The 14,447-nt window shown below is 40.2% G+C and overlaps 1 protein-coding gene across 1 annotated transcript in view; it reads right to left on the bottom strand.

Annotated features, from left to right (window-relative positions):
- SNW1 (SNW domain containing 1) overlaps positions 1 to 13,302 on the bottom strand; it is a 35,811-nt gene extending 22,509 nt beyond the window's left edge. Inside the window, exons 1-3 of the mRNA XM_082854216.1 lie at positions 13,266 to 13,302; positions 8,626 to 8,779; positions 4,399 to 4,560 (exon numbers count right to left, since the gene is read on the bottom strand). Of these exons, the coding sequence (XP_082710342.1) occupies positions 4,399 to 4,560; positions 8,626 to 8,779; positions 13,266 to 13,279 (330 nt within the window). The 5' untranslated portion in view covers positions 13,280 to 13,302. The remainder of the gene's footprint in view (positions 1 to 4,398; positions 4,561 to 8,625; positions 8,780 to 13,265) is intronic.
- Between the last annotated feature and the right edge of the window lie 1,145 nt (positions 13,303 to 14,447).

Below are 14,447 nucleotides of genomic sequence, written 5' to 3'. Positions count from 1 at the left end.
TTGTTTGGAGTTTTTTTTGGGGGGCTGAGGGGTTGAAGGCATTCTTTTAGGCAATATCATGTATGTAACATTTCCTATTTAATAATTTCAGAAGGAAAAATGTAAACACCAGGCTTTTTATTTCAAGATTTATGACTGAAGTCACAACTGGAAAAAAAAAAAAAAGGATTTAGTTCTATTGAGATTTACTTAAAAATGTTTTTCTCCTTCCCAATTTTGTATTACCATTAAGTCTTGTACACAGTATTTACTTTACGTTTAGAGAGATCAACCGCCTTAGCCTTGCCCTAGAATATTATCCCTTGGAACCTTTCCTTGTTCACCTCTTATACCTACAGCTAGTATTTTCCATTCTTGCTCTTTCACTATTAATATTTCAGTGAGAAGTCCCTGGTTTCTGAAGAATGCCAGATCCCTCTGATACAAATCAGGAACCACTGCAGTATAGCGCAAATTCAATAATCCAATAAGCCATTTTCATCCTATGTCAAGGACCTTGCATATCAGCATTCTGAATGACAATGAATTTTTTAAAAATCTCATTTTGTGCATTTAGTAGCCAATTCCTACTTCTAAAACAGGAAAATCAGTGGTTTTAACACAGGGCAATGCTAACGCCTCCAACTCCCCTCCCAGGGCCTATGAAAATATGTGAGATGTTTCTGTTTAAGACAATGGTGGGGGCGGCAGGAGGGGGCACTACTGGCATTTAATAGGTAGTGCCAGTTATGTTAAACATAATACAATGCTCAAGACAGTCCCAAACAATCAAGAAGTGTCCCTCTCCTCTAAATGCCAATGCATAGTTAATGCTGAATTATTACATGCAGTCTAGAACTTCATGCATTAATACATCCACTTTTTAAAATAACGTATTAATTAAATTTGTATAAGGAATTCAAGTGTATATTCCAGGGTATAAAGTCCAGCAAGGAAATACATCCATCATAAACAATGTTAGAATACTCCAGGTAGTCACTCTCTTCAGTATCTTTCTTCTCAACTCACTGAGTGCCCTATTCTTTTTTTTTTTAATCTTCATTGTGGGTATTTATTATGATTTTTTTTAAGCAGTCTTAGGAGCAGTTTTCAGAGCAGTTTTCGGTTCACAGCAAAATTAACAGGATGTAGAGAGATTTCCTATATACCCCACACATGTACAGCCTCCCCATTACAGTCAGGGTTAGTATGAACCTGAGAGTGGTACCCCTATAAACTACTAGTCTAGGGTTCATTTCCAGTGGCTGATTTCTAGGCAAACATGTAAGGCTTTTACTGTGTAACGAACAATACTATGGAGACCTTATTTGGCCAGAATACTGAAATCCAAAAATAAACAGTTCAGTTTTAACATTTCTACTCTACTTTCAATACAAAAGAATCACCAATATACATGTAAAATGGGCTAAAACTGTATTTCATTCAAAATTACACATCCTGTCAAAGTCAAATTATTGTCCTAAAATGCTTTTTCCTAATAAATGAGAGGAGAGGTAGCAAATACCGATAAAGCATAGTTATTATTCCAGAGAAGGAGAGGTGCACCAAAACAAAGGTGAATGAAGGCCTTCATGGCCCAGGGTAAATTTCCAGTATATGCCCTGTAAGTATAGGGACCTATTTTTCCTTTTGCAGGAGTGGACCATGCTTCCTTAGTGGCTTCAGGAAAAGTGGCTTTCTGTTATTCAATAAATATTGCTATAATACCTCCAACAAACACTTCTGAATGCCTGTGTGTCAAGCTGTCAGGCACTAAGTTAGGTGCCAAAGAGGAAAATGAAAAGATATAACCTCTGTACTCAAGGAGCTTTTAGTCAAATGACATAGAACATTGTTAGTGAATGGATAACTACAACAAAAGGATAATTGCAACAAAATGGATAATTACAACTGCTACTTTATAGTAAACACAGGGAATAGGGAGGAAGGACACCCAGTCTAGCTAGGGAGGATCAGGGACAGTATCCTGGAATAGTGAAGAGCGAGTTGCGACTTGAAAACAATGGAATTTAGCCAGAAAAAAGAATAGGGAGACGGCTTTCCCCAGCATCGGAGGGCACCCAGGGGAAGCTCCCAAGGCAAGAAAGAACGTGCCATAATAGGGGAGCTGCAAAGAAGTTCCTCATAGCAGACATTCATAGGGAATGCCTGCAAGTTTCTTCTTCTTTAACAACCACCTGTTATGGTGATTATTTTGTATTGAAAATAAATAGAACAGCTAAAACTGGACTCTTTATTTTTGGATTTCAGTATTCTGGTCATGAAAGTTGATGCTAGGCTAGAAAGGTAAGCAAGGGATCAAGTGTGCCGTAAGGTGCTTGGCTGGTTCTTATCCTGAAGGCTATGGAAAGACTTTAAGTGTGCATGCTTGTATGTGTTTTTGTGGGGGAGAGAGGGAGAGAAACAGAAAAACGTGAATGACTGTTTCTTCAGGCAGGCAAGACAAATGCCAAGGAGATGGGTTCAGACTCTGCTGCAGTAAATTAAGCAAGAAAAAATAAGCGTCTGAACTAAGTAGCAAAGAAGGGACAATACTAGAGAAATGTTAAGGAAATAAGATAAATCATGGTGACTAACAGATGGAGGGTCTGAGGCAAACACAAAAGAATGGAATGATTGTTAAGCAAAGGCTTTTTAGAGAACATAATGGCATTATGTGTCACATTTGAAATGTGAATATCCTTTGACCCAATGCATAGACTACTAAGAATTTATTTTACACAAATACTCATGTGCAAAAAGATGTTTATATATGGATCTTGAATATAGCACTGTGTGCAAAACTAAAAAATTGGAAACCACTAATGCTTAGAATATCTATATAGATTTTTCTTAATGAAAATCTTCAAAACATCTTAAGTAAGAAAAAAAAGCGTCCATGGGAGTTATGAGAATTAAAATCTCATTCATGTAAAAAAAGGATGTGTATGTTTGAGTGTGTACGTGTGTGTGTATATATGTAAAGTGGGAATACATGTAAAGGTGAGGTTACAAAGAAAAGGGGAAGGGACGAGATCCAGGATACACTAGAATACACTTGGCAAGATTAGGTTTAGATAGGAGAAGAGATTTGTTATAGAGACAAAAGGAATAGTCAACAAAAAGACACGTGCAGGATAAAGAAAGCCACAATTTTCTTCCAATAGCCTTATCTGCAAACAGATGGGGAGTCGCCTGTTAAACTGAGGGGGGATGGAGAGGAGTAGGAGCTAAGCTTGGAGGAACATCAAGACAGCTCTGCTGAAACCTGAGATACAAATTTGCATGACTGCATAATTGTTTTCCCCAAAAACTAGCAGCCATGACGGAGGAGCAAAGGATGGTTTATCATTAGTGCTGTCTTACAGGGTAAAATGAAAATGTTTGGGAGAGAGAGAAGCAAAGGACAGGTAGTGAAGGTTCTCAAGTACCTTCCCCAATATCTTCAATTCTGAAGAGCCCTTTTACCTCCAAAATACTCCAAATACTTGGAGTATTTATTAAAAAAAAAACAAACTAGGTCTTAAAAACAGTTCCTTGGCTCTGAGTGTGGCTGCTCTGTGATGAGATTATTTTAAGTAAACTTCATTTTTGGTCTTTGGATTACTTTGTAAGCAGGGCCATCCTAAAAGTAGCAAGTGTCAGTTTTGTACTTAATCAAGGGAGAAAGAAGTTTATATGATTAATTCTATTCAAATGAACCATTAAAATAATTAAGTATCTATGTACTCTTTTTTTTCTTTTTTTTTGTGCGGTACGCAGGCCTCTCACTGTTGTGGCCTTTCCTGTTGCAGAGCACAGCCTCCGGACGCGCAGGCTCAGCGGCCATGGCTCACGGGTCCAGCCGCTCCGCGGCATGTGGGATCTTCCCGGACTGGGGCACGAACCGGCGTCCCCTGCATTGGCAGGCAGACTCTCAACCACTGTGCCACCAGGGAAGCCCAGTATCTATGTACACTTTAAGTACATGGAAGAGAAATAGAAGACTATACACAAAACTAAATTTAATTTTTTTAGGGTGCTAGGATTGTAGATTTTAAAAAATTTGCTAGCCTTTAAAAAAGTTAGTACTATAAAAGAATTGTTTTTAATATACAGTGCTGTATGTCAATTATATCTCAATAAAACTAGAAGGGAAAAAGAAGAACTGTTTTTTAAATGTAAAACAAATACATAAAAACCCTTAAGTATACATAACCTATCATCAATTTGGGGAATTTCAAAGGAAAAAGTCATTGCTGTTATGAAGTCATATTATATCGTTCATATTGTTATGAAGTCATCTTCAGTTAGCCTAAGTATACGTCACTGTTACTTTTAACATAAACTAAATGGCCAGATTTATCATTTTTCATACAATTAAAAAAACTCCTCACAAAATATTTATCAATGGGGGAAAAAAATCAATGAGAGGGTTACCTTGTCTTTTGACTGTCCCTGTCGAGCAATTGCATCATACTTAATTTTTCCTTCAGCATCCACCTGAATGGCCAGTGCATTTGACATTTTTTTCTTTCGTCCCATATCCAGGGGATACTGGGCCACGTGGATCTCTGGAAAAGCACCTCCATCTCCAAAATCCTGTATATTAAAAAGAAATAAAAAGAATATTTAATAGTAGGTTTGAGATTTAAGATATATTCACTTATTCAACAAATAACCATTGAGCCCTTATTATGCTAGATGCTACAGAAATGGCAGTAAACAAAACAGAGGTCTCTGACCTTGTGGAGTGTGCATTTTAGTGGGCAAAGATATAAAAAGCATAATTTTTGGCTTGTGATAAATGCCTTGAAAGCAATAAAGGGACTTGGAAGAGGGGCTATTTTCTTTCTTATTTTTAAAATTTATTAATTTATTAACTTATTTTAGGCTGCATTGGGTCTTTGTTGCTGCGCGCAGGCTTTCTCTAGTTGCGGTGAACAGGGGCTACTCTTCCTTGCAGTGCGCGGGCTTCTCATCGCGGTGGCTTCTCTTGTTGCTGAGCATAGGCTCTAGGTGCGCGGACTTCAGTAGCTGTGGCTCGTGCGCTCTAGAGTGCAAGCTCAGTAGTTGTGGCGCACAGGCTTAGTTGCTCTGCAGCATGTGGGATCTTCCCAGACCAAGGCTCGCACCCGTGTCCCCTGCATTGGCAGGTGGATTCTTAACCACTGTGCCACCAGAGAAGTCCCAAGAGGGGCTATTTTTGATAGTGTGGTTGGGATAACCTTTGTGAAGAGGTAACATGAGCTAAAGCCTGAATGATGAGAAATCAGTCGTGGGAAAATCTGAAGGAAGCATTTTCCAGGCAGATTATACAGCAAGTGTGAAGGCCCTGCTGCAAGAACGAACTTGGCATGTTCTAGGAAATGAGTGTCCATTAGGGCTGTAGCTTACTGAGGGCAGAAGAGCAGACATACAGGTGATAAGTCTGCATGGTGGACAAACACCAGATCACGAAAGGGCTTCTAGACCATGGCAAGGATGTGGATTTTATGTACATGACAGGAAGAAATTAAACAAAATGTTTAGCATAAGGAAAAGATTTTTCATTTTAGCATACATAATTTTCTTAGTGAAGGACAGGTCATGCATGCTATAGGTAGAGCAAAAATGTAAAGTATTAGGGAGTTCCCTGGTGGCCTAGTGGTTAGGATTCTGGGCTTTCACCACTGTGGCCCAGGTTCAATCCCTGGTCGGGGAACTGAGATCCCGCAAGCTGAGCAGCACGGCCAAAAAAAAGTATAGAATTATATTTCTTCTTCAGATTTTAACAACATCTTATTTATTCAGTGTTCCATGAGAAGCAAATAAATAGGAAGGACCCAGAAATGAGTTTACCATATTTCTAACGATGATTATACAATTACTTAGAAGAGAATTAAGACTTCTAAAGTAGAATAAGCTTAGTCTGTCAATGAAGTTTAATATTACAAAAATTTATATCATCAAATTAATATATGAATATTAAATATAATTTAAATAGTTTTGTTAAATTTAATAATACTTGCCTACACATATATTCTCATTTAATTCTTGTAGTTCTTCAACACCTCATATTTTCATATGGAAAAAATTCAAGTTTAGAAAAGTTAAAAGTGATTTTTCCAAGGTCTCATGGATAGCTATGAGGACCTGAACCCAGATCTTTTGACTCCAAAAGTTGTTAAATTTTTTACTAAACTGAAATACCCTGACTCAAAAAAAGGCAAATCATTTCACTAAGAAATGAGAGAAAAAATATATTAATATTAATCATTTAGAGGGGGTTTGATGGAAAAAAATTATGAAAATAGCCACTTTTATATGATCTCCTCCTTCAAGAAATATTCCATTAGATCCTGGATATGTGATTTTCTAGGTACAACATGCTTACTTGCTAAAGAAAGGTTTGACATTTTTTAAAACAAACAATAAAGCTAAAGGAGACGTTTTCTTGTAAATTAGGCAGAAAATAGTTAAGGTATTCCCAAGAAAGGTACTACCTGTAGCCAGGCCATCAATCTGACATGGGCTCAGATTTACTAGAGTTCTTCAACTATAATAAGCACTTCAAGACTGTAGATGTGGCATTACGTGGTCATAAAGCTTGCCAGAAAAATCATAGCTTTTACTTTAAAAACTAGAACAAGATGCTTTCTTCCACAGAACTTTCACTCTCCTCAAGAAGCACTCACAGTATTTCTATTAGCTGGCCATTTTGGTTTGATTTTCAAATAAACTGTTCTGCTCCAACAGGATATATGACACTTTTGATAGTCAAGTAAGATTTTAAAAGCTAATAGTACCTGAATGTCCTGATGCTGAAATGCAAGTAAGGATGAGATTTCTACTGTAGGTAAAATGATGCCTGCCACCCCACCCTAATCTATCGAGAGGCCAAAAGTAGAGCATCTGTAATCCCTAAAAAGAAACACTCAAGCCTTCTGTTAGATAATGACAAGTTCTGTCTTTCTTGCCACAGATAAGATGGCATCACAGCTTCCTTGATATCTTTTATTTTGCTCTGCTTCTCACAAATTACATTATCAGTGAAAACAAAAGCAACAACAACAAAAATCCCATCATAAGTGTGGTAAGACTGGCTTTCACACACTAGAATTAATAAGGACCAGAGGACTGCTGAACAAAAATCAACCAGAGAAACAAAAAAATCACCAGGGAATATGTTAGGAGAAGACATGATCTCTTTAGTTGAGTGTTCTTCTAGGCTGTACAAAGAGTTTGGTAGGGCAGGGGGTAATGACAAACATGAGAGAGGCTGAGAATACAGTTGCCTTTTTATAGGTGCTAAGCAACATATTTCAATCCACTGAATACTTAGTTCACTATGATCACCACTTGCAGGCATATGAAAAAAAGCTAAGGACACTTGGCTCTTCCCATTTGTAAAGTAAAATTATAACCATATAAAGACAGAACACGACAAAGTGATAAAATGAAAATAACTGGGTACAAACATGAATAGGCACAGAGGTTTTCAATAGGGCAGGTATATCCCTTGGGAATTGGAGGAGGAAAATTTGCAGGTGTCAGAATGAATACAGGGAGATGGAGAACAGGAAGCAGCTCGGAGGAGGAAAGTCTCAAATGTCTGCGTTTCTCCCTAGATTAAAAAAAAGGTGATCAAGCATGGGCAGTATGCCCTGGAATTAGGGAAAGGAATACGCACTGAACTGACGCACAAGATCCTGTGAATAGGTGCTGCCAAAAAAGTTTGTTCTTTGGGAACAAGCTAGAGATATAAAAAGATCATTTCAGATTCCTCCTTCTCCCTCACTGCCTCTGAATCAACCAACAAATTCTGTCTCTTATACCTTCCCCCAAATTTATCTAATCTGTATGTTAGGATATATTAACATTCTCAAGTTGAAGATAAGAAAACAGATGAAGAGAGCTTAGGACCTGTCCAGGGTCACACAAAGAGTAAGGAACAGGGCTTCCCTGGTGGCGCAGTGGTTGAGAGTCCACCTGCCGTGCAGGGGACGCGGGTTCGTGCCCCGGTCCGGGAAGATCCCACATCCCGCGGAGCGGCTGGGCCCGTGAGCCATGGCCGCTGACCCTGCGCGTTCGGAGCCTGTGCTCCGCAACGGGAGAGGCCACAGCAGTGAGAGGCCCACGTACCGCAAAAAAAAAAAAAAAAAAAAAAAAAGAGTAAGGAACACAGCTATAATGCAAAACAATTAATTAAAAAAAACCTCCTTGTCAGTGTTCTATCCACTATACCAACAGGAAGAAATCAGAAAAGGAAATGCTGCTGGAGTTTTCCCTGGAGGAAAGTTGTTTCTTCAGGGTGATGCAGCATTGTGCATGAAGGGGAGAGGAAGGGAAAGGCACCTGAACGTGAAACCATTTTTCATCTTTTTCCTCTTACTTTCCCATTATTTTCCATATACTATAATCCCCCCCCAAACATAAACGGTTTGTTAGTTTCTTCTGTACATAAGTAACAGTTTGACATAAGAATAGACATAAATTGTACACTTTTTCAGTGATCATAAAGCAGTGAGAATAAGCAAGAAGAAAAAGCTCAATCTTCTGAGGGAAGTACATGTCTTGAGAGCTCACAACCAGAATTTCTATCATACTGACATTCATATGCAGAAGTTCTAGGGTTTAAACTTATTTTACAAAGGTGCTATAATAATTTTCAGCACAATTATTTACCTCTAATAACCGAGGTATCCAGCCTTTCCGGTACCCGTATGGGGGAGGTTCTCTTCGGGAGGAGACCAGTGAGGTCTGTCGTGATCTCTGCGATCTTGCTTTTTCTTCAGCCTCAAGCTGGTCCTGAGATAGCTGAGTAGGTGCAGGTAAAAAGCTATAAGCAAAGATAATAAAAGTCAGAATTTTAAAAACTCTTATATTTGATTATTGCAATTTGGCCATCAGACACTATTTTCCTGTAATACTTTTTCCTTTGAGCAAAAGAACAAACTTTCCAATGATTTATGGCAGGATTATCAGTCATTTTATTATGCCTGGAAAGAAATAAGTACTAACAGACATACAGTAAAAACATCTGACCAGGATGCAGGCAACTGGTGCCCAGAATAAAAAATTAACAGATATTTCACATAATAAACCATTGAGTTTTTATGCTTCCACCTTTATTTTCTTACAATAAGTAAATTTTCTCAATTACCAAGGGGTCAACTTTTTAGTATATGGTTTTCTTAGTGTCTTTACTAGTCTTTTACTCCTTATTTTTAACTATTTTACTCTTATGCTTCCTACTTTTAACTATTTTAGCATCAATACAAAAAAATAATTAGCACTGAATGTAGCAAAGAGGTGGATAAAAAAAGAAAACACGAGTTGCACATTTAAGTGTGTTTTCCCAAGGTATCTAGTTTAGAATGGAATTTAAAATTTAAGAGGTCAAAGATCCAAAGCAGAAATTCTAAAGATGTAATTTGGTACTCTTGAATCAAAGCAGCCTTTCTACTAAACCATTCTTAACTTTTAAGTATGATAAATGTTATTATAGAGATATCCCAAAGTACCACAAAAGGATTCCAGTATATGAATAATACATTTAATGGAAAAGTTAAGGTTCCTTTGTGATTCTTGACTAGTAAGAATATGTGAATAGGGCTTCCCTGGTGGCGCAGTGGTTGAGAGTCCGCCTGCCAATGCAGGGGACATGGGTTCGTGCCCCCGTCCGGGAAGATCCCACATGCCGCGAAGCAGCTGGGCCCGTGAGCCATGGCCGCTGAGCATGCGCGTCCGGAGCCTGTGCTCCACAACGGGAGAGGCCACAACAGTGAGAGGCCCACGTACCGCAAAAAAAAATAAAAAAGAATATGTGAATAAGCAGTAGAGCTTATTTATTCAAAAATATTTAGTGGTTGCTGGGGTGCAGGCACCCCAGTGTTAGGTAGGCAATGAGATGATGAACAGAAAAAGACAGCTGAGTCTTGCAGGGGAGAGAGACAATCAAAATCACACAAATCCACAGTAATCCACTTACTAAGTGATAAGAAGAAGTACAGAGTGTTATGACAGCGTATGTCAGAGGGCTCTAATCCAGTCTGGCGGGTCAGGTAATGTGATGGCTAAGGACTCAAGAGTTCAAATCCTACCTATGCCACTCACTAACCTGGATTAGTTGTTTACCTCTCTGAACCTCAGTTTTCTCATCTGTAATGACAGACCATAAGATTACCTATCTCACAGAGCTGTAATAAGTATTAAATGACAGTACCCATGACAGTACCCATTTGGCATGGTGTCTAAATACCATTCAATATGTGTTCCATAAATATTTGATTATTTGGAGCTGTTCCCCAATTCCCCCAGTTTGGGTCAGTTGCCCAAACTAACCACCCATGCTCTCACAAGACCCTCTATGTATCATTATTACAATATCTACCTTATTTACTGCTATCATCTATTTATTTACCTTTCTTTCTCTCATTAGACTGTAGGCAACTTGAGGGCAGGAATCACGCCTTTTGTTTCTTTTATTCCTAACTCTCTACGCATTGTCTAGCTAGCTCACAGCAGGGCCTACTTCAATGTTGGCAAAAGAAATATATTCACTCTTCCCTTTGCACTCATTTTTATGTTACTTGTTCCTTTAAACAAGCCATCTCGGGATCTTTACATTTGCTGTCCCACTGCCATAAAGTAGTCTATTTACTTATTAAGAAAACTCTTCCCCAGATTTTTTAGTGCTTGCTTCTTAGTATTCATTGGCCCTGCTCAATTATACCTCCCAACAGCTGTCACATGACCACCTTGTCCAAAATAGCATTCCACCCCACACTTTGAGTCACTCTCTATCCCTTTATTTGTATTTTATTCTTAGTACTTACTACCTGAACTTACATTACTGATTTGTTTACTCCTGCAGTCTGTCTTCCCTAGAATATAAGTTCCGTGAGGATAAGAGGTTTGCCTGACTGATTCAATACTGTAAAACCAACCCTAGCCTGACACATGGTAGACTTTCAACACATGCGATTTACTAACTGGATGAATGGAGTCAAACGTTTTGGGCTTATACCACAGTTGTTTTCAGTAAACCATGTATACCCAATACATAGGAGGGATAAAAAGACAGTAATAAAGAAGCCAAAATATTTACTTATGTTTCATTTCTCTTGTCTTTACCTTCTGTTGGAAGAACCAGTCAGTAAAATGATCAAAAGGCAGAGTTTGGACAAACCAGTAAACACGAAATCTGGCCTGGATTATGATTAGAACACACCCTAGCCTTCCAGAGGGTCTTAATTTTGTTGTTCCCTGTAAAGGATGATATTCCCATGAGGTACACTCCTATGGTGGGGGTGGGCTGCATAAGCCAGCAGAAAGTCTACCTCAGTGTTTCTCAACTGGGAGCAAAATATCTACAATATAGACATTTGACAATGTCTGGAGACATCTTGATTGTTAGAACTTGGGAGGTAGGGGGTAGAAAGGGGTTTGGAGGTTCCACTGGCATCTAGTGGGTAGAGGCCAAAGATGCTGCTAAACATCTTAATATGCGCAGGACAGTCCCAAACAAGAATGAATTATCCAGTCCAAAACATCAGTAGTGCCACTGTGCAGACATCTTAGTCTATCCTTTCCCCTTTACTAAAGAAAGCGTATTAAATGCAAGTGATATTATTAGATACATAACCTTAAACACACGAGTTTAGAAAGTTAAATCAGTATGACTTTAAATCTTTAGTTAGTAACACCAGGACTGTAACACATCAGCATGTCCAGTCCCTGCTGTTAAGAATCCCTGGTAGATTTCAGAGATAACAGTTCACCTGGAAACTTGAGACCATCTCTAGAAACCAAATTAGCTAAAACTCAACAAAATCTGAAAGCTATGTAAGTCAAGCTATTTAAAGACTGCACTCTGCCCCTGCAATTTTAAGGAAAAATAATAATAATTTTTTGGCCACGCCACACAGTTCCCCCAACCAGGGATTGAACCCGCGTCCCCTGCATTGGAAGCGCTGAGTGTTAACCACTGGACCATCAGGGAAGTCCCTGCCACTGCACTTTTAAGCACACAATACCCACAATATCTCTGATATTTTTCCTTTGTGTCCTTTTCCAATTCCATCTTTTCCACAAAGCCTTTCCTCATAACTCGACTAGTCTTTGTCACACTTCTCCCATCTGGAGAGCACTCAATCAAATGTTTGCTGCCTGCAACATTTACTAAAGAACACGCTCCATTTCATTCAGCTCATTCCATCTAATTCTTTTTGCACTTAAGGTTAGTACTACACAATAAGCATTCTGTGTGGTTCTTTGTTTCATATCTGTATGCCTTGTACCCCATCTTCCCTGCAGCCAAAGACTGTCAGATTTCCTTCTGTATACACACAAGCCCTAGGATAGAGCAAGGCATCCAAAAGTAATTCTCAAAAGAATTTTCTGATTCAAATATGTTTAGGATTCATAACTGTCATCAGCCAGGAAAAACGTATGTGAGGAGAATGAAGGGTGTTTAGGGAACTCAAGCGTATGTACTAACGTGATTACTTTCTTTACCCTCTGTGACACTCAACTTTTCCTGTTGCGTTCGTTCGCATGGAAAGTTTTTCTATTTAGATGGGGCAGCAAGGTCGACAACTAATAGGAGTTACGTAACTCCTTGGAATCTCCCCCTTAAGCATCTTTCTCTTAAAGGCGGGGACCACTTTACTTGCGGTTGCCAAGGCAACCGGGACAGCAAAAATCCGAAGTGGTTCCATCTACGGGAAGAAATTCTAAGGCCCAAAGTTAAAGTGCGGAGCAGCGGCGCGAATTAGTAGACAGCGGCCAGTACTATGGCTGATTTTAAATCTCCGTTCAGTGCCGCGCTCCCACCTTTTTTTTCCCGGGAATCCTTGTTTAGGGACAGAGACAGGAGAGAGACTTCGGCAGGCGAACGGCAGTAAGCCAGGCGGTCGCCTCCCACCCGCTTCACTCTGCCAAGACAAATAAGCCACTGCCCTCCACACTCCCATCGCGCCCACCCGAGCCGCGGACCCGAGGGAGCTCTCTCCACACCCCCAAGATGCTTAAGCGAAAACACATGCGACTCCTCGGCATCTTAAGCCAGAGAACTATTCCCCACGCCGCGGCTTTCGGTCCTAGTGAGGGGGCGAACTCAACCCGGGAAGCCGCTCAGGAAAGACCCCAGCTTCGGCTAGGCCTAGTCGCCCCGGCGGCCGGAGAGAGGGCCTAGCCGTGGCCTCGGCCTCTGTCGCTCTGTGACCCGGGCCGGGTTACTGCCCGGAGAATGTGGGAAGAGAAATGAAAAAGGTGGGTACTCCCAGACCCTTCCGTATCGAGGACCCAAATCAACAACTCACCTGGTGAGCGCCATCTTCTTCCGCTTCTTCCAGCGCGAGCGACAGCACCGCGGGGCGGGTCTTTCCCGGTAGAGAGGTGGGGAAAGGAAGGAGCGCGCGGTGCGCAGGCGCCCTTGCCGAATGGCCTTCTGGGATTTGTAGTTCTTGGAACAAGACTACAATTCGGTTCTCTTCTAACTGGAGTTATCACGGGATAAGCGCTTCAGTTAAGAAAAAGCAAATGCATCTCTTCCACTGTGACACGATAGAGCGTTCTCTAGGCAAAATACTAACGAAGTTGAGATGCTTTTTAAGTCTCTTTATTTTATTCTACACTTAATCACATTTTCCATGTTGGGGTCCCAAGTACGAAAGCCTTCCAGGGGCGGCAACGTTAAATAAAAGAGTGGGAAATCGTGAGACTGGCGAATGCAGAATTATTGGACGCTGTGAAAACATTCACACTCAAAAATTTTTACATGCTTTCTTTCTCCACACTCCACCTCCAAAACACTCTCCGGGGGGGAGGTATTGTGTGATCCTTAGTAAGTTACCTTTAGAACACTCCTTATGTGTATTATGTATGTATGTTTTTATATACGTAAGTGTTTTAGATAGATTGTCTTTTACATAGATTATGGATTAAACACAGTCTTTGATGAAGTGATAGGATACATGAAATCTGCTTCAAATATTGGGGAGAGGGAGGTGGGTGGAATATACGGTAGATGAAACAAGAATAGCTATGAGTTTTGATCACTGTTGAGGCTAGATAATGGGGAAATGGATATTTATTATATTATTCTCTCTACTCTTGTATACGTTTGAAATCTTCCATGATGTAGAAACGAACTTTTTTTTTTTTTTTTTTTTTGCGGTACGCTGGCCTGTCACTCTTGTGGCCTCTCCCGTTGCGGAGCACAGGCTCCGGACGCGCAGGCTCAGCAGCCGTGGCTCACGGGCCCAGCCGCTCCGCGGCATGTGGGATCTTCCCGGACCGGGGCATGAACCCGGGTCCCCTGCATCAGCAGGCGGACTCTCAACCACGGCTCCACCAGGGAAGCCCGAAACGAACTTTTAATAGCAGTATAGCACACATACAGAAAGGTGCATGCACTCAGTGTACAGTTCTTTGAATTTTTCCAAACCACACACACTAGTTTGAGCAGCAGCAGAAGCACCCCACATCCAAGATCACTTGAT

The sequence above is a fragment of the Leucopleurus acutus genome (genome assembly GCF_964270905.1).
Source record: "Leucopleurus acutus genome assembly, chromosome: 1".
Classification (NCBI taxonomy): Eukaryota; Metazoa; Chordata; class Mammalia; order Artiodactyla; family Delphinidae; genus Leucopleurus; species Leucopleurus acutus.
Note: the sequence above shows the minus strand (reverse complement) of the source record. Positions and strands in the feature narration are given on the sequence as shown.